General features: G+C 35.6%; 1 protein-coding gene across 1 annotated transcript; it reads right to left on the reverse strand.

Moving 5' to 3' along the window:
• Positions 1-230: 230 nt before the first annotated feature.
• On the reverse strand, positions 231-25088 carry LOC123661889 (FAS-associated factor 1). Its single transcript, XM_045596824.1, has 16 exons — positions 24959-25088; positions 24458-24526; positions 22701-22824; positions 21230-21355; positions 15087-15258; positions 13723-13867; positions 12904-13029; positions 12471-12591; positions 11561-11706; positions 10686-10840; positions 9809-9945; positions 9200-9362; positions 8280-8376; positions 7373-7513; positions 5578-5655; positions 231-1849 (listed from the first exon to the last, which is right to left on the reverse strand). Exons 1-16 carry the CDS (start codon positions 25079-25081, stop codon positions 1769-1771), a joined length of 2004 nt encoding a protein of 667 aa, XP_045452780.1. The 5' UTR covers positions 25082-25088; the 3' UTR covers positions 231-1768.
• Between the last annotated feature and the right edge of the window lie 5 nt (positions 25089-25093).

Below are 25093 nucleotides of genomic sequence, written 5' to 3' on the forward strand. Positions count from 1 at the left end.
GGACGAATTCGCGACCACATCATCATTCATCATCACTAGTATTTTATATAAATTAAAATCACTCAAAATATTCTAAAAATTCTACTTACCATAAAACACGATTTTTAAATTTAGTTTAATTACAGATCCTATTGTTTTTGTGTTTAGTTGGTGGTGTGTGAATATATGTTTCTATTTTAGTAGTAATAAATATATTGTGATTTTGCCACTAATAAATAAAAACAACACTGTTTCGACTGCTTATTTATTTGAGTACATAACTTTCTTCAATACACTTACAATCACGTGATTCGGTGAAAAATTACAAAGTTCAGAATTCTGTAGCTGCTTTCATACATTTCATATTATGCTTCGGTACTGTTACTCGCTACCTCGCACACATTTTTTTAACTAGACCGAATTGAAAAAATATTACTTTTGACAAACAAAATGATTAAAAATTTAGTAATTACTTTTAAGTAAAATTTGTTGTATATCAGCTGTTGTTTGTTAGGTATGCTGAAGTATAGATATTGTAGTTCAGTGGTACAATTTAGTGAATACAATTTTGTTTTTCGGTGGGTATAAAACGGATACGAGGTAAGAGGCTACTACGCAAGCACACTTCTTGAAAGGGACGTTTTTATGTTTTATCTGTTTTTGTCGATAAATATCTATTGATTAATCGAAATAAATAATTTGGACTGAATATATCATTACAATTATTTTATAATTTTTGTTCTCTTTTTTTTTATATTTCTTTTTCACTTCTGTTAATTTTGTAACTTACCCTCTTTTAATAACTTAATACTTTAAAATTAATATTTTACACAATTTTTTTTTTTAATTTTGCTTGCACATATAGCCATCAGTAACAGGTCACATACATATCAATTTTATTATTCATATAGTACCATTTGTATAAATATAAACGAAGAACATAAAAAACTCTTGAGGTACACAATTCAAAAAAGAATTGTTTACAAATAAAAATATCTACGCTGTGGAATTACAACTCTTTTCGCGTCGTACGAGTTTCACGATATTTACATTATTATGTATTATTTGCGCAAGACTTATACTTCTATTTCGAAAATATATAAGTTGTTTGCAAATTTTAAGACTGAATGTATAAGCAAACAAATAGTAAGGGTACCGTCAATATATTAATTTTTTTTATAATAAATATTATTTATAAAAATAGGATTGCCATACGAGAATTTTCACTATTGTATAAAATATCTAGATCCGTAGTCGACAAATTAAAGAATATAGAGAACGCTTGTCCTTCTTTGTATAACAAAATCTAGCATTAGGTTGACGGATTAGATTAGTTTTCTTGAAATATATATATTTTAAATAACAATGCGACTAATGTTTAATTTAATTGATATTTATTAATTTTCGTATATAAATTATGTAGTTGTACATTTAAAAAAAGAAACATTGCTTACATTTTCATGTGAAACAAAACCAATCACACACACAATACGTTGACTATTACTCCTAACATTAAAGTAACAGAAAATAAGTTTCATAAACGTAAAATTTATTTAAACATATCATCGAAACAGACAAAGAAATAAAATTATAGATACAATTATATATGACAGGGTATTTTAATAACAGAAGTTGGTCTATGAATATGTAGGTAAGGTTTGCAATTGAATTTTCTGTGGAATTGCACGTGGAATTTGTGGGGAATACCCTCATTGTGGGTATTTTGGGACTTGTGTGGAATACCCTCGCTTTGTCGTGAAACCTGTACGTGTTGCGCTATGCGGAACATTCACCGCTCCTCTAACATGACCGTCTCTTGTGGGTATAACTTGAGCGCCTTCAGTGTACTGCTGTGAGATTCCATTGTGAGCTGTAAAAAGTTTATGGTGTTAACTTTTGAGCTGTTGAAAATGTTATAACACACATACTAGTGGTAAATTGAGCTTTGCTTTAGAGATATAAAATAGAATTATAAAAAATCATATAACAATAACTCAATGGCTCGGTGCAGTAGCCTTAAATATCATCAAAATCAGAACTACGTTTTTCGATCATAACTTATACAATACCGAACTCTTAAAATTTTCGTATAAGCACCAAAAAAAATCAGGTTAGGTGGGCGGATGCAGTGTCGGATGAGTATACCCTTACGTGTGGTGTGAGGCACCCTTTTTAATCTCTACATTAATCAGCTGATTGAGGGTCTCAGCAGCGTTCGTGTAGGATGTTATATCGATGGACAATGCGTCAATAATTTAAGCTACGCTGACGACATGGTGCTGCTGAGTCCATCAATCGGAGGGTTAAGAAAATTATTAGAGATTTGCGAGTCGTATGCGAGGGCCCACGGCTTAGTGTACAATGCTAAGAAAAGTATGATTCTCGTGTTTAAGGCTGGTAAGCGGTTGCCAGGTCATGTACCGACAATTACCTTAAACGGGGCAGCATTAAGCAAAGTCAACCAATTTAAATATTTAGGCCATATAATCACTGCTGATTTGAACGATGATGACGATATTGGTATATATAATATGCTCGCACGCAGGTTTGCACGTGGTACTACGGGTGTCAAAATTACCCTATTCCGGGATTTTTGTCAATCTTTTTACTCGGGTGGTCTGTGGGTAAGCTACACGCGTCGAGCGATTATAAGTATATAGTACCTGGGTGACCGAGCTCGGTATTTTTTTAGTAAATCGTGTTTTTTGGAAATCATATTTAAATACCAATTACGTATTGATAAAATATGAATTATATTTTTCTATTTTACCAACATAATAAAAAAATATGAACTGGTTATCTAATTAAAAAATCATGAGTGCAATTGGAAAAAAAAAGGAAAAAAATAATCGATCGGAGACATGGGGATTTGAACCGTGATCTTCTCGGTCGATCCCGACCTGTCGATTTCCCACCTGAGCTATTACAACTTTGTCGTCAATTGCGAAATTTACCTTCGTATACTAACGATACTCTAACCATTTTTTCATTGCCTAAAAACAGGGATAAAACGACATTTTCTAAAAATGAATCCTAGCTATATCGAAATCCCCTTTTCATGAAAATCGTTTGAGCCGTTTCCGAGATTCAGATTATATATAAAAATTTATATACATATATGTTTATATATGTATCTATGTTTATTTATTTATATAGAAAGCCAACGTAGTACAGTGGTTTCTATCATTCGTACATAGTTAAACAGAATATCTTACACTATACACCACACTTAAAGGCTAACTCAGCATGCAAAACTCTTTAACCTTTTGACCGCCACGCCTCAAAACCATTCCCGTGCCCTGTACGCCAAGGCATAAAATAAACAAAAATACCACGAAAAAAAATAGTGCTGCCAAGAGTCGTTATCGAGTACCACACAGTGACTTGTTTTTGTTAGTTTTTAAGCAATAAATGACTACTTATATAATCTAGGAAGGTTTATTTTTTAATATTTTTCTTGTGTTATCTTGCACTCGTTATATATACTTACAACAACATAAATAAAAAACAAACATTACAAAAATAATCGTAGTAAAGCACAACACTCTTTTCTATCGCCATGACGTCATTGTCACGACTGGACGACTACGGCGCAGCTGACCTACGGTTTTGAAACTCTCTTTAGAGACGTCCTGTGTCGCACGCAAGGAAGCCGCAGGCTATATATCGATTTCGAATCGAATCGATATATACATGAAAAGTAATTTAGAAAAAAATTAACCGAATTCAAATTTGTAATTTTTTAACCGACTTCAAAAAAGGAGGAGGTTACTCAATTCGACCGATTCGATATATATTTTATATTTTTTTTATTTATGTTCGGGGATAACTTTGTCGTTTATGAAACGATTTTGATAATTCTTTTTTTGTTGGAAAGGAGATAGCCCCGGTATAGTACCATGCTAAGGAAACCAGGATTTTATAATGAGATCTCGAAAATCTGCATAACTTTTACTGGGTGCACCGATTTTGATGATTTTTAATTTAATCGAAAGCCGATAAAATTAAAAATTATCAAAATCGGTACACCCAGTAAAAAGTAATTACGGATTTTCAAGAGTCCCTACGCGCTGTAATTGGTCGAAGCGTTACCACACGAATTAGTTTAGAATTCAAATTTTTATCGACACTGTTCCATAGTGCCCCGTGTTCCATTGTTCCCCAACTCAGTAGTTGATCCGATGAAGCAAATTAATATAATCGGTGCGGTCGATGCCAGCCTTAGTTTAAAAGAAATATTTACATGCGTTAAATATTTTTTTTGCTAAGGTAGCAAATAGTACTAAAACAGTAGTAAACAGAGTAAGTAGCAATATTTCAAATCAAATATTTCACGACACACGACACGACATGGGTCTTAGAAAAAAAGCTTTTATGAGAGTGGGGGTTAGAGATGATATTGATGCTGCCAGATCATTTTGAGAATGAGAAAGAAAATCGTAATTTCGCTCTTAACCTTAGATAAAAAAAAATGAAATATATATATATTTTTTTTTATTGTATATTATTAAAATCATCGACGCCTTCCAAAATGCGACGATGTTCTAAGGTATCGCTCGTCTTGCACTTCACTAGTTTTCTCGCTATTCGCTTATGACGTCATCAGCGTGTCGTCTATACTTGACAACGGCGTGTAGAGAACGGATTAATGACTACGCGCTAGAGATGCGCCAGATTTGAGATATCAGATTTATTATGGCGATTTGTTTGATTTTAGTTGATTTGATTTTTTATTCATTTGCTATTTATGTGTTAGCTGATGATAGTTTTATGTTTTTTAACCTTCTGTTTTATTCAAATATTAAATTATTTATAGAAAATATAACACGTTTGAGTTGAATTTTTAATAGCTAATTGCAAAAATGACTTGTAATTATGATTTTTTTAAAGTGCAATAAAGAATATATAAATCATCTATACCATTTTGACTTGCCCGTTGGCGCAGTTTGTAGTGACTACAGGTCAGCGGTGCTTTCTGCTCCGGAGGTTATGGGTTTGATTCCCACCCCGAGTCTGGGTATAATAGGTATATATTTATTTATATGTATGCTTATCAAAAAAAATATATAGCTATACCAGTCAGCTGTTACCTATAACACAAGCATTAAGTTGCTTACTTTAGGAACAGATGACCGTGTGTGTATGTTGTAAATATTTAATTATTTATTATTTATTTATACCTCTTGCGTCACATCCCTAGCGGTCAACTATAGACGACTTCGGCGTTCTGGACATATCATTTACGTGGAATAAGAATGCATGTTTTTATTTCAATGTTTCTCAGTACGTATAGCTCTAAAAGACTTGTTTTTTATACTCAATTGTTGCGGGGATATTCTATTTTCATAAATGTTGAATTAAAATACTAGAAATATTTTTTTAATAATTTTATTTAATATTTTTGTGGTCCGGGTTTTTTGTCACCTATAGACGTCGCTGGCGCACAGGACTCGCGAGCCCTTGTCAAGTATAGGTGACTACGGCGGTCAAAAGGTTAAACAGTTGTTTCGAAACCTATATGTATATTTATTTATTTATTAAAGAGTAAAGTTATATATATATAATTAAATTCTTATTAATGTTTTTATCGCTACTTACGTCTCTTCTAGGCCAACTAGCGATGACCTTGTAGTTTTCTTGAGGGTAACCTTTTGATGCAAGAAAATCTAATAATGCCTGAAACAAAATTGGATTGCTTGAATTAGTTACTTATGAATGACTTACTCTGACAAAAATTATTGGCACAATTTTTTTTTTTCTATAATTTTCAGCAAGATACAATCATTTTCATTGCAAAGTGCATTTATGTATAGATTAATCTTATGTTGATAATTTACAAATAAAAAAATATTAAAAAAAAAACTTTTTACGATGAATTACATCATTACGATTCGACTTCAGTATCAGAATGTAAGTTTATTTGTGTGAACGTGCGCACGCGTCTGTAGTGACCGAATATCGACCGTATGTCATGCCGTCATGTGTGCGTGTGCGTAGGTGTTTAAGAGTGCGTCTGCGTGGCTGCGTTCATTTGTGCGTTTGCGTAGGTGTTTGGAAATATGTCCGTGCAAATGCAAAGTTGTTTGAAAATGTTTCCGTGTGGCTGCGTTCATGTGAGCGTATGCGTAGGTTTTTAAAGGTGCGTCCGTGTGGCAGCGAGCGCAAACGTGCATGTAGCGTGTACATGCATGTACGTATTTGTGTGTGCGTGTGTGTGTGTGTGTGTGAGCGTGCGTCTATATGTGTGTACGTGTGTGCGTGTGCGGTACTCACGGCGAGCGTGTCGTGCGCGTGGAAGCGTCGCTCGAGGCAGGCGTGGTGCGGCGGCGGCAGACGGACGCGCACGCGCGCTACGTCGCCCTCGCCCTCGGCCGGTACACGTGAGTGTGCGTGCGTCTATATGTGTGTACGTGTGTGCGTGTGCGGTACTCACGGCGAGCGTGTCGTGCGCGTGGAAGCGTCGCTCGAGGCAGGCGTGGTGCGGCGGCGGCAGACGGACGCGCACGCGCGCTACGTCGCCCTCGCCCTCGGCCGGTACACGTGAGTGTGCGTGCGTCTATATGTGTGTACGTGTGTGCGTGTGCGGTACTCACGGCGAGCGTGTCGTGCGCGTGGAAGCGTCGCTCGAGGCAGGCGTGGTGCGGCGGCGGCAGACGGACGCGCACGCGCGCTACGTCGCCCTCGCCCTCGGCCGGTACACGTGAGTGTGCGTGCGTCTATATGTGTGTACGTGTGTGCGTGTGCGGTACTCACGGCGAGCGTGTCGTGCGCGTGGAAGCGTCGCTCGAGGCAGGCGTGGTGCGGCGGCGGCAGACGGACGCGCACGCGCGCTACGTCGCCCTCGCCCTCGGCCGGTACACGTGAGTGTGCGTGCGTCTATATGTGTGTACGTGTGTGCGTGTGCGGTACTCACGGCGAGCGTGTCGTGCGCGTGGAAGCGTCGCTCGAGGCAGGCGTGGTGCGGCGGCGGCAGACGGACGCGCACGCGCGCTACGTCGCCCTCGCCCTCGGCCGGTACACGTGAGTGTGCGTGCGTCTATATGTGTGTACGTGTGTGCGTGTGCGGTACTCACGGCGAGCGTGTCGTGCGCGTGGAAGCGTCGCTCGAGGCAGGCGTGGTGCGGCGGCGGCAGACGGACGCGCACGCGCGCTACGTCGCCCTCGCCCTCGGCCGGTACACGTGAGTGTGCGTGCGTCTATATGTGTGTACGTGTGTGCGTGTGCGGTACTCACGGCGAGCGTGTCGTGCGCGTGGAAGCGTCGCTCGAGGCAGGCGTGGTGCGGCGGCGGCAGACGGACGCGCACGCGCGCTACGTCGCCCTCGCCCTCGGCCGGTACACGTGAGTGTGCGTGCGTCTATATGTGTGTACGTGTGTGCGTGTGCGGTACTCACGGCGAGCGTGTCGTGCGCGTGGAAGCGTCGCTCGAGGCAGGCGTGGTGCGGCGGCGGCAGACGGACGCGCACGCGCGCTACGTCGCCCTCGCCCTCGGCCGGCTCGGCGGGTACACGTGCCTCTGCCCCCGCACGTAGCGCCTGCGTCAACCAAGTATTTATATATATAAAATCTTTATTGAACTAAATAATATAACTAACTAAGAAGTATGAAAGTATGAAACGGCAATCATGTCTTAAAGAGATCTCAAATTCTAGATCTTATATGTATTCTCCATTGACTTGAACTTTTATTTAAATTCACTAAAGAATAAAATAAACATCGCTTTTACTGTTACACAACATTACACAACTTATTATGATATAAAAGGTTCTATGTATTTTTCGAAATACTCTCAGTGAAACCTTTCATTTGATACCCATACTGTAGGAGTGCATTAAAAATAACTGATCCGCCATGTTGGACTTAGAATGACGTCACATAGCTAACGATGCATTGTCATCCAAGCTAAACATGTATACTAATTTTTTGCTTTATAACGTTACGTTAATTTACGTTAGTAAATTTAGAAAAGTAAAATTTACAGATAATAAAGTAATATTTAATAACATATTAACTAACCCAGCCAGCTAATACTTTATAACTTGCTCTCTTTACACTTTTTTGGCGAAAGTTTCGTGAGAAAGATTAAAGTAACATAAGGATATTTTATAAAAATAATAAAATGCCATGATTATTTTATATATGACATAAAAATGTAATGAAATGTCAAATTGTATATTAAAAAAAAAGTTTTAGCATGTGTTAAATTTTCTTTCTCTAAGCAATACTTGTGTGTGTACAGTACTTGTTAAAGCTAAATTTATTGCCAGTATTTTAAATTTTACATATTAATATAATACAAACCTCTTTCCTGGCTTCTTCTAATAACCTTTCTGATTCCGCTCTTTCTAATTCTTGATTTCTTTCTAATTCTTGCTGCTTTTTAATTTCTTCTTTCGCCCTGTAAATATAATTACATTTATCATGTACAATTTTGTACTAAATTTTTGGAAATTATGAGTTTATATATTTTTAAGGTAAGCAGTACTATAACTTATGGACCCCCACAACACCAGGAGTGTTTCCGGACCTACTTCCCCACTGTCCTCAGGAGTTCTGGCTACATTACTTACAGGAACACATACTACTTGAGAGCAGTATTATTTAAGTATAATCTTAAAATAAAACAGCTGAACATAACAAAATTATTCCAAGGGATGACCAATTATTCCAATTTACTAAATTTAGTCGAAGGTGTGACAGAATTTAGTTTTAGGGCCTGTTAAATTTATCCAGCATATAAGCTACAAATAGGTTTAACAGAATGTGGTAAAATAGGCCAATGGGAACCGTTTCATTTGAAATAATAAACTACAACTATAACATTCATGTTTTTGAATAGAAATTTTTCATAAATAAAGAGTAATTCGATTGTAAAAAAGAATAATGTATAAAAAACTAAGGTAGGGCAGGGCACAGCAGGAAATATCGCTTTAAGTCTATAGTAGTCTGACTGGAAAAGTACTTCGACCTTACAGAAGATCGCAGCTAAATAGTACTGCTTTCAGGTAGTATTGTGTTCCTGTGGTGAGTAAGGTGACCAACGTTCTTGTTTGCGAGCCGTCGTATATAAAAAAGAGATAAATAAGTACTTTTTTTTACAAGTGATATACATCCACGGGCTTATGAACCCATGTCTTTTTTTATTCTAAAAACATGCAATTTAATTTATTTTTTTTTTTTTTTTTTTTGATAAATAAGTACTAGACGTGGGTGAGTCTCACCTGTCAGCCTCAAGACTGCGTTGGTAAGCCTCATCCTGCTCTCGTTTGACACGCTGTCGCGCGTCCCTCTCCCTCTCTAACCTCGCGTCCTCTTCACGTTGAGCTGCGAATCTCTCTAACGCCTCGACTAGACCTCCCACTAATTCAGACACTCCTACGTTACCTGTTTGGAAACATATGAGGTGATTTTTTTTTAGATATTTATTTATTACATTAACTCACAATGCACTTATAGCAACTAGATATAATAGATAACTATGGATATCTTGGGAGTATGAAATATAAGGTAGTGACTCTGTAGTATTCTGAGACTCTATTAAAAATGCAAATTACAAACACATTTATAATCGATATAACGATGTAAAATATTTTTAGGATAAACCAAAGAAACACTTGAGTAATAGATTATTTGGTGTGTATGTGTGTGAATGAGTGTAATGCGTATGTGTACGAGAGTACGAGAGAGTGCGAGCGAGCGAGCGAGCGAGCGCGCGTGCGTGCGTGCGTGCGTGCCTGTGTGTGCCAGTGTGTGCCTGTGTGTGCGCGCGTGTGTGTGTGTGTGTGTGTGTGTGTGTGTGTGTACAAGTGTGCGTGTGTGTGTGGTGTTACCATTGATGACAGAGTAGATCTCGGTGTTGGAGCGCACGCGCATGATGATGAGCAGCGCGGGCAGGCGCTCCACGGGGATGCTGCGGATTGTCATGCTGGCCACCGCACCCAGCGCGCTCGCCACTGATGACAGCAACCTGTCATAGATTATAAATATATGTAATACTTGTTTTGCGACGCGACAGCGATACGTTGTACTGGCGCGAAACATTAAATTATGTTGTTTTAAAATTATGTTATGGGAGCGGGACGATAAAGTTCTGCTCAAAGAAGATATTTGTATTTATACTAATGTTTGCTTCAATCTCTGTCATGCTTCATAGAGCAGTTAAGTTCCAGTTGTCGTCACATAATTATATCCAATAATGTTTGGTATTCTTTATACTGAAGTAGATTAGATCTGTTAAACCGCCGTGGAGGATTAAAATCCAACCCTCCTTTAACATGGAGTAGCCTTTGTCCAGTTGTGAGACGTCTGTACACTGCATGTTAAGTTGTCAGGTATATTTATTCTGATCAAGTATTTTTTAAACCATTACACTGTGTTAGTATAGACGTATTATTTTAGATTTTTATTTTATTTGCAAACAAGCATGATTATAGCCCACCACATGATAAGTGGTTGCCATGGCCTATACCAGAAGAATCGCAAGCGCGTTGTCGATCCTACCCTTGACTCTGACCCTGCCCAGGAGCTATGGCCACCTTACTCACCAAAGGAACACAACGGTACTTTAGATCATTATTATTTAGCTGTGACCTTCTGTAAGGTTGAGGTACTCCTCCACATGTGCTGTTCCAGATTTTGAGCGGGATATATCTTGCTGTGCCCGACCTCAAAAGAAGTATAGGTTTGGTGTATGAATTGAATACTCACATATTATTATTTTGCGGATGTGTGAGATCCCAACCGTAAAGAACAAAGTTAGCAGCGAGAGTTTGTAGTACAGTTTCACAACCTAATAGTTGAGCACAGAACACATTTGATAGAACTGACTGTTCATGGTGTAAATATACTCCTAGTAGCTTTCTCTGTAAAAAAAAAACACATGATTTGTGGGTAAATTATTATAACTCTAATACATATAACGTAATATATGTCTTCTATGAGTGAAAGTGGTTTAATTTTATGCCGCTGAGGAAAGATCCTTATGCTGCTTATTTGACAGCTTAACTTTACATTACTATTTTATAGCAGATTTTTGAATACACATTATTCGAGAATTCCTTTCAACCCTTGCAAGTTTAAATAACTTTCCCTTCACAACCAATTTAAACATAAACAAATTGATGCTCTTTTGAAATCCATCTTAAAGACCGTAAGTATATATTATTGGTCTCTTAAAACGTAAAATTATACTTTGCTTCAGCCTGTAACACCCCACTACTGGGCATAGGCCTCTTTCCCCATGTAGGAGAAGGATCAGAGCTTAATCCACCACGCTGCTCCAATGCGGGTTGGCGCATATATTCCATACTATGAGTAACGATCGCTATCAGGTGTATATGATAACAACCGGGACCGACGGCTTAACCTGCTCTCCGAGGCACGATGGGGAGACCCACAAGGACTGCGCAAACACCCAGACCATGGCAAACACCTGTATGGCCAATACAAATGTTTGTCATGTGTGGGGATCGAACCCGCAACCGCCAGCGCAACAGGCATAATCCATGGCTGTGACCGTTGCGCCAAAGCGGCGTCAAAATTATATGAAATCATATAACTATAACTTCATTATACTTATTTACCTCTTTAGCAGGTTTTAGACAGGATTCCTTGATGGCGTCTTGTAGAGTTCCTTCAAAGAAATTGGGTGTGTTTGGTCCATACCGAGCTCGGAATCGTTGTGCAAACTCTATACACCCTAATGCTTCATCTTCTACATTGTCAGACACTAGGAACAAAATATTTATTATCTGTTAGTTTTTTCATTTGCAAAAATTGTGCATAAAAATAATAAATACAGATCAAACTTTAATATATTTTCAATTTATAAAAATGTAAACTTAACGCTGCTTAAGATCACGAAGAAACTAAATAAATAGGCGAACCATTTTCACTATTTTTAATACCGTAATGGTAAAAAAATGATTTGATAGTTTGTTTCTAAAAAAATATTAAAATTACATTTCAAATTTTTAACTTTAAAGCCATAAATAAAATACGGTACACGAAATTTTACAATTTTTAGACACCTCACTCTCTCAGTGTAACTCTACCCTTTTTTAGTGAACATATTTTATTGTGTCCACTCCAGGGCACATCTGCTCTAACGGCCATTGTTCCTGTGACACAGGTGACCAGCCCACTGCCACTTCAACTTGCTAATTCTGTGGGCTCTGTTGGTTACTTTCATTTTCTTACAGATAGTCTCATTTCTAATTCTATCTTTAGAAGAAACCATCTTGGCAAAAGTAGTTTTGAACATCCTCCAGCCCGCCGCTGTACCGAAGATCTATGTAGGATTGCCGGTGTAGGCTGGGTGAGGACTGCAGAAAACCGGGATGTCTGGTCTGAACTTGGGGACTACTATGTCCAGAAGTGGACTGCAATAGGCTGAACTATATTTTATGGACGATTCCTTATCAATTAGGGTGTATAGTTGTGTCTTTATTGCAACTATGAATTTAATTATTTTGTCTATTATTTACTACTCACTGAGTGGCTGTAACCTTTCTGATGGTACGTCAACAAACATATCATCTTCTGTTGGGAAGCTGTCGCCATCTTCAACTTCTTCCACTGAACTGTTTTCACTGTCCGAACTTTCGACTATTATCTGAAAATTTTATCATTTTAATATTTGTCATACTTGTACAATGTTAAATTTTTTTATATTATAATAAGAAAATCTAGTTTTGAAGGAGAAAGAGGAGGAGAAATAGGCAATTTAAAAAATTTGTTTATCAATGGGTCAAAATTAAGGGTAATTTCAACCGATTCAGCTTTTTGCAATTATTTGTAATATGTAATGTATAAAAACAAAAAATTTAACCACTAATGATTGATGGGATTCAGACCCTTCCAGCCGGATGTACTTTAAAAACTTTTAAATATTAAGTAAATTTCTTAGACTATAAATAAAACTTACCCTCTTGTACTCCCTCTGTTTGCTAGGCGCACGTTTGACAGTTAATTCGTGTTGAGGCAAGTCTAGACCGACCATGGCGAGCACTGTGTCATCTAAGCCTGTTACAGTGGGCCAGCCAGTCCAGACCTGTGACAAATATTATTTGAATGCTTTAGTTAATATGTCATTTTGGAATCAAAACAGTCAAACAAATATTCAAAAAATCGCCTGAATGTCTTACTTCAATTGGTCAATTTGAACATGTCATTCTAATTTACTATGATTGAATTTGTCAAGATGTAAAACTAAGGACAGTAATGATTCCCAATTTTCTTAACGCGTATGGGCTGTAGCAATCATATTCTATAATTTCAAAGTGTTTATATTGGCCAGTTATTTTGCATAAAGAATATACATATTATATAGATTCGACTAGCCTGTTGGCGCAGTTTGTAGTGCTGCCCTGCTTTCTGCTCTGGGGTCTGGGGTTCGATTCCCACCAAGTCTAGGTGTAATATATATATATTTATTTATACATGTATTATTTATGTTTGTCGAAAAAAACTGTGTAGCTATACCAGTCGGTGTTATCTATAACACGAGCATTAAGTTGCTTACTTTAGGAACAGACGACCGTGTGTGTATTGTGTAGATATTTATTATTATTTATTTATTTATCTGTACATAAATACGCAAGAAATAGGTTTGTAGGCTAACTAAAACTACTGCTTCTATTTGACTGATTCTTTTTTTTTGTATATAGTGTAGAAATATTACATTGTTTAATTAAATGCCTCTCGCTTCGATCACATTTTGTATGATTATAAGCTGTTTTCTTACCTGATGCCGAACAGGTATGTCTGTAAGAGAGTAGAGATCATTCTTAACTTCTTGAACAGTTTTAGTTCCTGGATACTTGAGCGTATATTCTCTGTCGTCGTGTTTCACCCGGAGGACATACGTTGTTGTTAGTCTTTCTGCTACCCTGGTGAAAAAGAAATATTTTTATTATGTTTATAACAATATAAGTTTTTTTTTTGTGAGCTGCAAGTGTTACAGAAATTTTTTGGAAAAAGAAAGTTCAGTGTTTTATGTTTTTATGCAACAGAGACAAAAATAACATAAATGAATATTTTCGATATAAAAAAAGAATGATACAGCTACAAAGATCTTTAGCCGACTTCAAAAATAGTAGGAGGTTCTCGATTCAAAAGTATTTTTTTTTAATGTGTGTTTGGCGATGTGAGGAACAAGGTGTTGAGTTCCTCGTCTGCCATCATAAAGGGAGGATCCTTCGACCAGACGAGTGTCGTGTCGGGTGGGCTACTGCCCCCGTTGGTTGTTGTCGGGTTCCTAGATATATACTCATTCATTCAGATTAATGGCTTCTAACAGTGCCAAACTAGCATAAATGATTTCGCCAATGTCATGTAGAATGGAGAAGACACGAAAGAGATTATCTCAATCGCTCTGATAACTTTGATATCACGATGTAGGTTACGTCATACGGTATACGTCAGTTTTCTCTAGTTTGTATGACGCGAGATAGATGTCGCTACATGTGTTATCCACATACCTTTTTTTTAGGAATTCCAATTTTAATAATTCTTTTTTTTTTTTTTTTGAAGCCTGGTAGTTATCATGAGATTCAATTCGAGAGAGACTAGTTTTTATACTACCCACATTGATTATGTGTGCTGTGTGGCTACGGCACTAAAGAATTTAGCCACTCCCTCTCTTCCCGTGGGTGTCGTTAGAGGCGACTAAGGGATAACAAGGTTCCACAACCACCTTGGAACTTAAGAAGCCGACCGATGGCGGGATAACCATCCAACTGCTGGCTTTGAAATACACAGGCCGAAGACGTGCAGCAGCGTCTTCGGTGCGACAAAGCCAGTACTGCGGTCACCAACCCGCCTGCCCAGCGTGGTGACTATGGGCAAAACACATGAGTTTACGTTATTTTTGGCGTAAACTTGTGGAGGCCTATGTCCAGCAGTGGACTGTATAGGCTGTAATAATGATGATTGATTATGTTGTTATTTTATTGGTCATCAATGTAAAGTTAAGCCGGTTTTTTTTTTGTTGTTGAAATACAATTATTTGTTTATAATGGTCGTAAGATGTGTGACTCTCTTAAAATAAACTTGGTTAAGTTTTTAGGAATGTATAGTATCTATAAATATATAAATAATGTAACTCACTCGTCATCTTCCATAAGTCTATCAGCCGCCTTGAGCCTTAGCACAGCGTTTCTTGCAAGGCCAAGGCTGGAAAGCGCTGCGGATGAAGTCGCACGAGACCCTCCCAGACCCGAGATCTGCTGTCGACAAACCGGTACCCCGCATACTAGCTCTAGACGCTTCTTGAGATCGCCTGTAAGAAAATTTAGCTAATTTAGTTATATCGCTTCAGCCTGTAACACCCTACTGCTGGGCATAGGCCTCTTTCCCCATTTAGGAGAAGGATCAGAGCTTAATTTACCACGCTGCTCCAATGCGGGTTGGCGCATATATTGCATACTATGAGTAATGATCGCTATCAGGTGTATGTGATAACAATCGGGACGGGACCGATAAGCTTAACGTGCTCTCCGAGGCAAGGTGGGGAGACCCACAAAGACTAAACAACCAGACCGGAAATAATTATATAAACACAAACACACTCCGATCGGGAATCGAATCCGCGACCATTGGTATTGGCGCCCCCGACACGGTACACGCACCATTATACCAGAGCGGTCGTTAAAATTTAGTCTTATGTACAACTGTAGTTCCGAGATATCATATTATTTCTTTTAACCGACGTCAAAAAAGGAGGAAGTTACTCAATTCGAGGTCGAATTGAGTATCCTTTCCGTTTTTATCTATTTTATTAAATTAAATATATATATATATATATATATATATATATATATATATATATATATATTTTATTTTTTATTTTGTTTTATTAGGCAATCCAACAGCGTTATAATACAATAGTATGTTACAATATAATGCATAAAAATGGCCAAAATAGGATCACACTGATATGAAAGAGAATTAATCATTATAAAATGCATAACTAGACACTATATTTAAAAAATATAATAATAAGAAGTAAAAAAAGTAAACGGCTATGTTCCGTCTTATCCACTGCAGTTAGAGGTGAGTGCATGACATGAAGATGTGAATGTGTGTTCGTGTAGGTGTGTGCATGTAAGATGGAGGTGTATTAGTGTAGGTGTGTGTATGTAAGATGAAGGTGTATTTGTGTGGGTTTGTGCATAAATCTGTAGGTGCTGGTTTAGAATATTATTGATGATACTACGAAAAATGCATCTTTTTGATTTCTTTTTTAAGTGCCGTCTTTGTTCTTGGGCAAAAAAGGTCTAATTTTGGATACTGCGTATTGTACGTATTGACAATACGGCAGATGACCGAGTTACGTGCGTAATTAGTTCTTACTTGAGGTGTATGGAACAATGGTTTAATATGTCTAGACCGTCTTGATGGAATTCGGAATTCAATCTGGGATAAAAGCTCGCTGCAATCTATTTTCCCACTTACAATATCATGTAATAAGACAATATCGTACTGCTTACGACGTTGGCATAGGGATTCAATTTGGTAGTGTTTACATGAATCAACATAGGTGGGAGAGGTTCTGTAAGTTTTGAAATTCAAAAGTTTTATAAATTTTTTCTGGAGCGATTCAATTCTGTCGATATGTACATTGTATACAGGGGCCCATATACTACAAGCGTATTCCAGTATAGTTCGAACGAAGCAGAAATATAAAGTTTTGATACAACCTATATTTTTGAAGGTATTGCTAACTCGTGATATGAAACCTAGTTGACTATATGCTTTAGAAATTATTGTATCGATATGATTTACAAAAGTCATTTTGGAATCTAGTATCACCCCTAGGTCTCGAACAGAATCGACTCTTATGATGGGGACATTGTTTATAGCATAAGTATATAATATAGGATTCTTTTTACGAGTGAAAGTAATTTGATGACATTTAGCTGCGTTTACAGTGATACGATTAGTTAAGTAATATATGTATAGATCATTTAGGTCACATTGTATTTTGTGGCAATCAGTGATGTTATTGATTTTTAAATAAATCTTCTTGTCGTCAGCAAAAATTATAAATTTAGAGTAAGTTAAACATGAACCAATATCGTAGAGATACGCATTGTAGAGTAATGGGCCCAGTATAGACCCCTGCGGAACTCCAGAAATAACTGTAACTTAAGAACTTTGCACTCTTCCCAAAGTGACAGCTTGACTCCTATTTGTTATGTACGAGCTTATCCATCTAAAAAGGTCACCTCTTATACCCAGGGCATGCAACTTGTGCAACAGAATTATGTGATCAACCCTGTCGAACGCCTTTTCAAAATCTGTGTAAATAGCGTCAACTTGGACACCACCATCCATAGAGCGAAAGATGTAATCTGTAAATACCATTAAGTTGCTTACAGTGGAACGCCTCTTCATAAATCCATGTTGCTCATCCGGGATCGAAGAGAGAATTAACGGACTTATAGATTGGTATACTAATTTTTCGAATATTTTACAGAATAAGTTTAATTTTGAGATAGGCCGATAATTCTCGATCCGACCACGGGAACCACTTTTATGAATGGGTATAACTAACGCTTCTTTCCAGATACTAGGAAAAGTACTAAAAACGTTTATAGAAAGATTAAAAATTATGGTCAACGGTTTAGCTAGGCAAGAAGCACAGTTTTTTATAAACGTTGGGGGGATTTTATCACTACCTGGGCCCTTGTTAAGATCAATATTTTTTAGTAATTTTAAAACCACGTCCTCAGAGAAACTTAGCCTATAAATTGTGTCAGTTGATTCTGCTAGTAGTGGGAGATTATATTGAGTAGCTGGTTTTTGAAATACACTCTCGAAAAAATGGCTGAAACCTTCGCAGGCGTCAGCTTCACAGCGGTAAGAATTGTCACCTAAAGTGAGTACGTTGGGGTATCCTGTGTTGCCGCTACGCAATGTTTTCAAGTATGACCACAGGTATTTAGGGTTCTTCTTAAGATTTGTTTGTATATATTCTTGATACGAATCGTAACATTTTATTTGGATTTTCTTTTGTCGCCTTCGTAGAATAGAAAACTCATCGTAGTCTCTGGGATTACCGTGCCGAATCCACCGCCTATGCGCTCGGAGTTTGTCATTTATTACGCGTATTAAGGGTCTTGAATACCAAACGGGAAATTTATCTCTCCGGTGGAATATTTTTTTTGGTACAAAATCATGTATGACTTTATTAATAATAAGGTAAAATTTTTGTGTTATTTCGTCTATGTTATTTCCCTGAAGTACTGTGTGCCAGTCAACGTTGCGAAGAAAGTTATTGATTTCATAGTAGTCGGCTTTAAAGAAGCAATACTTTATAAAAGATTCGCGTCTAATACAAGGCAACATAAGATCCGGTGCATTTAAATCCAAACATGGGTGATAGCCATCCTCCGAAACTAACGCAGTAGTAGATCGAGAAACATCAATGTGGGTATCACTAAATATTAAATCCAAAATATTATTACATTTATTAATACATAAATTATATTGACGAAATCCAGATAGGTTACATGAGTCGATTAAATAATCAGTCGCTAATTGTAAATCCGTAGAAACGCTTCTTTGGGTCGTGTGGCCCGATGGTGACCACGTAATATGCGAGATATTGAAATCTCCCCCTATGATAAAATGATCGTTAGGATGTAAAGATACGATTTTAGTTAGCTGACACGTAAAATTGTTAAGACGCTGGACGTGATTGTCATCAGGTGGAATATACACTACACATATATGTAGGTTGCGCTTATCGCGAGCGTCCAGTGCGGTCGCTGCGACAGTCGTCCAAAGGCACTCGACGCCTGCGCATGCCCAGTCAGGACGCTCGCGCGCGTGCAATTTCTGCTTTATACACAGCATGACACCGCCACCGTGCTTTTTGGAAGAAGTAGTTTCGCTTCGATCGCATCGAAACAGGTCGTAGCGGTCATCACACAGTTCACCCTTATAGAAACCCTCTTTAAGCCATGTTTCAGTGATAATGACAACGTCGTGATCACATGTTAATAGATGATTTCTGAATTGCACAGTTTTTGTACGTAAGCCCCGTACGTTTTGATAGAATAAGCTTAACTGAGGCATTGGGGTATTTTTATTATGTAATAAAATATAATTTGTTTAACTTTAATCGCATTCGGGTTAAGATATATATTAAGATTAAATAAGTGCAGTTTACTTACATACATTGAGATAAACACGGGAGCTGGAATATTACATTTTAAGTATAGATATTTGTTCCCTTTTAGTGCGTTTAGTAAATTACTACAGAGTAGTATCTCGAATCGCTGATAACAATAGATGCAATTTTTATTTATACGATAAGCACGAATCATGGTATTTGTATAGATGCAGTGTAAATGAGAATCAATGCGTTGTGTGATGTACAAAAGTAGTGTATGCGTATGTGTTTTATAAGGTGTTGTGTTTTGTAATTTTGTGGTATGTGCCGTGGTGTAAGGTGTTTGCCAACAATGAAGGGATAAGACTAAACAGCAATAAATAATACGTAGTAAGTACGACTTCATTTTACATAGAAAGACAACGGGGACTGGAATTAGCATCAAAGTTATGTTATTTTCTGCAAATCCTTTTCTGTAGCTATAGTTATGACAGGAGATTCCTCGTTTTTTCTCAGAAAAATGTTACAATTCCTTATCCAAGTAAATTTATAAGACCTTATAAATTTACTTGGATAAGGAATATATTATATATATATATATATATATATATATATATATATATATATATATTTAAAAGTATGTTCGGGGATAGCTTCGTCGTTTTATGAACCGATTTTGATAATTCTTTTTTTGTTGAAAAGGAGATATCCCAAGTGTGATACAATGTTAAGGTAAGCATGATCTGATGATGGAATTCTAGAGGAATCGAGGGAAACCCTCAAAAATCGTAGTAACGACTAGTGCGTTTGTTAATTTTTTTCGTCTACTTACGTTGTATTACTTGTCGATGTAATTGAAGTCGGTTTTTTTTTCGTTTGTGAGTAAACACAATCATTAATATTTCAGATAACAGCAGCAGTTTATTATACCTCTTTGTACTATTTTATTTGTAAAAGTGTTATTTAGTCTTTGAAATGTTTTATTACACAACCCATTTGATCTATACCCATTGACTAAATAATTTTTTATATAATACATTTTTTGAACGTTTGTGAAAGATTGTCAAAATTATAGATTAACTAGCTGTGCCTGCGACTTCGTCTGCGTGGAATTTAACAAAATAATTATTGTTCAATTCACAGTCCCATCAAAATTAATCCCAGCGAAAGTCCCGTCAAAACCAGTCCAGCCGTTTCAGAGATTAGCCCGAACGAATTGACAGACAGACAAAAATTATAAAAAATGCTATTTTGGTTTATGTACCATACATACGAATGAATTTAGTTAAAAGCGGTTATTTTAATATTACAAACAGACACTCCAATTTCATTTATTTATATAGATACAGATAAAAATAATCAATAGGTATTCCATTATGTTTGAAAAAGTACTTGAAAATGTTGATTTTCCAATAAAAAGCCACAAAAAAAAAAATATTGCGGTATAATAAACACGCTTTTATGCCATAAAATTAAATTACATTTTAAACCTTTTTTTATTTCCGCGAAAACGCTATCAGCCGTTTTGGTGACGTAATGTGGTTAATAACAAAAGTCGTGAAAGACGTTATGTAAGACCGAACTCGTTCATTACGTCAAAAGTTCAATACCTTATACATATACTCTTTGTCGTTCAACGTAGTAAATATTTGGTGTTTTTGTGTAAAATAATGAATTACAATAGCTATCGTTGGTGTGTAGTGTCTAGCTGTACAATTTTTTTTTTTTTTTTTTTCAGTACCGAAAGTACCCTTATCAAACACATACTCTTTAAGTGTGACAAAGGATTGAAGTAGTATAAACTTGTGTATTTTTGTTTTGTTGCTGGTATTTGACAGTATATTTTGACCGTCTCTTTGTTTAAGACATTTTTTAAGAGACAAAAAAAAAATGTTGTGATACAATTGTTGGGTAAGTGCCAGTATTAGATATCTAAGCTACAATATATTTGGAGATGATTCAAACTAAAACTGTAGAATTTACTTAACTTCAAAGCCTAAACTTGTTTAGTTCCACAAACTCAGAAGGTGATCATTTTATAATTAAATTTACAAACAGTTAATTTCAAATGTATTATATACACAAAATGCTTAAACCGATTTAAAATTAACTAAACAATAGTTGTACTTACTGACTGTTGCTGAACCAGACATTTTGATTTCATGTATTTTATTATTACAGTGAACTTGTAATTCTACTAAGTCGATTGAATTATATTTACGCGACGACGTTGAAGCTTGATTACTATCCTCCCGATCTGCAAAAATAATACATTTTTTTAAGAACCCAACTATAACAATTCAAAAGTGCCTTTGAAGTCAAATTGATTAAAAACATTTTTGATTTTTAAATCAACTCTTTTAGCAATCTCAATCAATTTGAATATCTTATTGTATGATAATATAATATTTACTGATTGTTACTTAAATATTATCAAACCATGATTTCCTATTCTGTAACTATTTGTATGTAATGATCAAAAATATTTCACTATAAAATTAAGTTCCCACTTTATACATAGCTAGAATTGAAATGAAATAAGCATAGACAATAGGCATTAGCGTATCATAGCAGAGTATCTTGCTCAAAAATTTTGAGAAAATTCTCGAACAGCAGAAGTAACCAGAAAACACTACAGCTAAATAATATTTGTCTCAAGTAATACTGCATTCTTTCGGTGAGGGAGGCAACCAGAAAAAAAAAGAATTGGCCACCAATAGCATGGCAAACGATATACCGCTTTTCGTCAGGCCAATCCATTGTACCCTTATTTATTTAACAATTTATGTACACTAGGATAGCAAAAGCAAAATATAATACATTCAATAATATATTCCAATACGCATAAGGACACTTAATTAAATTGATTTTAGACTAGGATTGATTAAGGTAGAATTTTCTCATTCTTTTCTTAAATAGCGATAGTGTTTTGTAATCACGAATTTCATATGGTAGGGAATTTCAAAGTCTAACGGAATGTACAGTAAAGGAGTAGGAATAAAAATCGGTATGGTGGGTGGGCTGAAGAAGAGAACGTTTTAAGAGATCTGCACGGATAATCATCATCGCGAGAGAAAGAAAAGCGGTCCTGTAAATACGAAGGAGAACAAGGATTAAAAAGAGTCTTAAAAAGGAAACAAAGTGTTCTAAAATTTCTACAATGGCAGATAGGTAGCTGATGAGCTAGATTGAAGCTGCTTATGAAAGTGACTTTCATGATCATATATTTTTAAGCCGAAAATAAAACGCAAGCATAAATTTTGTAGTAGCTCAAGCCTGTTAAGTAATTCTTCGGTGACATTTAAACAAGTGACATAGACGTAATCAATGATCGGATGTATGAGAGTTTGCATGAGACAAACTTTAGTCTTGAAGGGTAAAAAATTTTGTAGTGCTTTTAGAGAATGGAGCGAAAAGTATACCTTACGACTGATCTCATTGATATAAGCATTCCAGTTAAGATTGGAGTCAAAAACAACACCTAAGTTCTTAGCCGAGTCGGAAAAAGTAATAGGAACGCCGCCTTATTTGTAGTTGTTTAAGTAAAAAAATAATAATAATAATAATTGTATTTTTGACAAAAATGATTACTTTCGACTTACCAGGTGGGTGTGTTTTTGGAGTTATCACAGATATATCATCATCTATCATCTCAACGTCATGAGTGTCGTTGGACTGAGATGCAGAGTTGTTGCCATCTTGAGGCATTACTCTGTTGATTGCTGACTGCAAACAGTGTATGATTCATTACAATATTTGTTGCCAAGCACATTAAACTATCACACGGTGGAAAGACAAATGAGACAATCATATAAATAAAAATTAAATGCTAAATATGCTGCTACAAACTAAACGTGAGAATGGTTTAAACTTTTCAAATACTTTGAACAAGGTTCTTATGCAATAAAAAGTTTGGAAAAATTTGCAAAAAAAAAAAAAATTAAGAAATTTTGAAAAAAAAAGTGAGTTTCATGAAGTTGAAATAAACTGCTGAGTCACTGAGACCTGGTTACAATTGAAAAATTATTTTAGTGTTTGATAGTGCATTTATTGAAGAAGGCTATAAACTGTATAACATCACACTTTAACCTATATAGCAGTAGATTGTCATTGAAGTGATGCAAAAATGTAGACAATTTATTCAATTTGATAGCATGGAATATTGCGAAAATTTCTAATCTACATAAGTCGCGGACAGGACCTAGCATTCGATAATTGATAATTCATTATGTACCAATATATATATTTCTTAAAATATTTGTCTAATTGCCATTTGATTTATAGTTAAAATTAGACTAAGTGGAAAAACATTACTGGTAATCATTTGAGTAAACTAAAAAACAAAATATACAAAAATAGGGATTTTTATTAAATTGAAGTAAAACATAACTATTTCTTTTTAATATGAATTTAATCTATACTAATGTTATAAAGGTGAATAGATTGTTTGTTTGAATGCACTGATCTCAGGAACTTCTTGTTGGAATAGAAAAATTCTTTTGGTTTTGAATAGTCCATTTCCCGAGGAAGGCTATAAGGCTTATATTATATTTTAGTACCACTTTTTTTTCCTCAGATTCAATAAAGTTAACAATCTAAATAACTTAGTTTAAGGATAATAAAACTTTATTAGACTTAATTATATAATCTATACTAATATTATAAAGAGGTAAAGTTTCTAACTTTGTTTGTTTGTAGCGGATATTCTTTGCAAATACTGATCCAATCATGAAAATTTTGTTACTAACAGAAAGCTACACTATATTTTATTGTTATTGAACAAAAAATTCAGTGATAAATAATAGTAAATAATATGTAAATCAAGCCGGGAAAATGGGAGCAAGATGAAACCTTTACTATATATTTGCATTACAAAAATAGTAATTAACGCCGAACAAAGTGGGCACGGGTCGGCTAGTTAGTAATAATGGTATGTATGATTTATTAATGTGCAATGTAATTTTGCTTTAAGTTGACCTTTGATTTTATGTATTACTCTTTATATATATATATATATATATATATAGCTAAGTTTTATAGAGAGTAGTTATTATCGCAGTGGAATTATCTTTAATAAAATCCTTTGTTCAAATAAGCCTAGTTTTATTTATTTCAACTTATATTTTTAATTATTACGACCTGACACAATTTTTATATTTTCATATCAAAAATTATTCTTCTAAATTTTATATTTAAATTTTATAGCTAGACAGTGTTCTCTATGACACTAAGAGATTATTAATTTTGTTTATATACATAATTATAATGATATTTAATATGATTTGTTATTTTTATGTTAAGGTTGTATGAGTAGTCTGATATTCTTTTTTTTTTATTGAGAATAATTTAAGGTGCTTACAAGTAAGTCCCAATTCGTTTCTTCTAAATGAAATATGGCCTCAGCTACATCTTCTATATTTGTAATTCCCTGAAAACAAAAATAATCAAATTATTTTTCTAGAAAAAATAAAGACAAAGGCTAACAACAACTGTTATATTTATAAGGTTGCATAGACCTTATACACAACTACAGAAATTATTCCAAGATTTACCTTGGAAATTGAATTATTTAAACGTAAATTGTGAAATAAGAGCACAAAGAACTATTTTCAAAATTCAATGAAAATTCTAAGTAATATCAAGAAACTGCATTCATTATACGAAAAATAAAGGAAAAGAATGTTTGTACCTAATACCTGGCGATTATAATAACAATATAATTTCACGTTAGACGTAGTACAAAGAGATAAAGGAGAATTAACAGTCACTGTTTTTGTATAACACATAACCTGAACATTTTTAAACTTAAACACCATATCATGACACTCATATGGTTGTTAATAATATAAATTGTATTTACCTGGAAATTTGCAAGAATTTCCTCTCTGTTTTCAGCCATCTCGATATTATTCAGCTCAAAAATACTAGGTACTCTTCTAATAACTATGACATTTAGTATTGCAGACAAATCACACTCAAACATTGACTATAGAGT

The sequence above is a fragment of the Melitaea cinxia genome, chromosome 17, assembly GCF_905220565.1.
Source record: "Melitaea cinxia chromosome 17, ilMelCinx1.1, whole genome shotgun sequence".
Lineage (NCBI taxonomy): Eukaryota > Metazoa > Arthropoda > Insecta > Lepidoptera > Nymphalidae > Melitaea > Melitaea cinxia.

Coding starts and splice junctions, on each gene's coding strand:
- LOC123661889 (XM_045596824.1), bottom strand. CDS start 25,081: ATGTTTGAGTGTGATTTGTCTGCAATACTAAATGTCATAGTTATTAGA. Junction 13,030..13,722: donor ACATACCTGTTCGGCATCAG/GTAAGAAAACAG, acceptor TATTTGTCACAG/GTCTGGACTGGCTGGCCCAC. Junction 8,377..9,199: donor CGCAGTCTTGAGGCTGACAG/GTGAGACTCACC, acceptor TTATATTTACAG/GGCGAAAGAAGAAATTAAAA.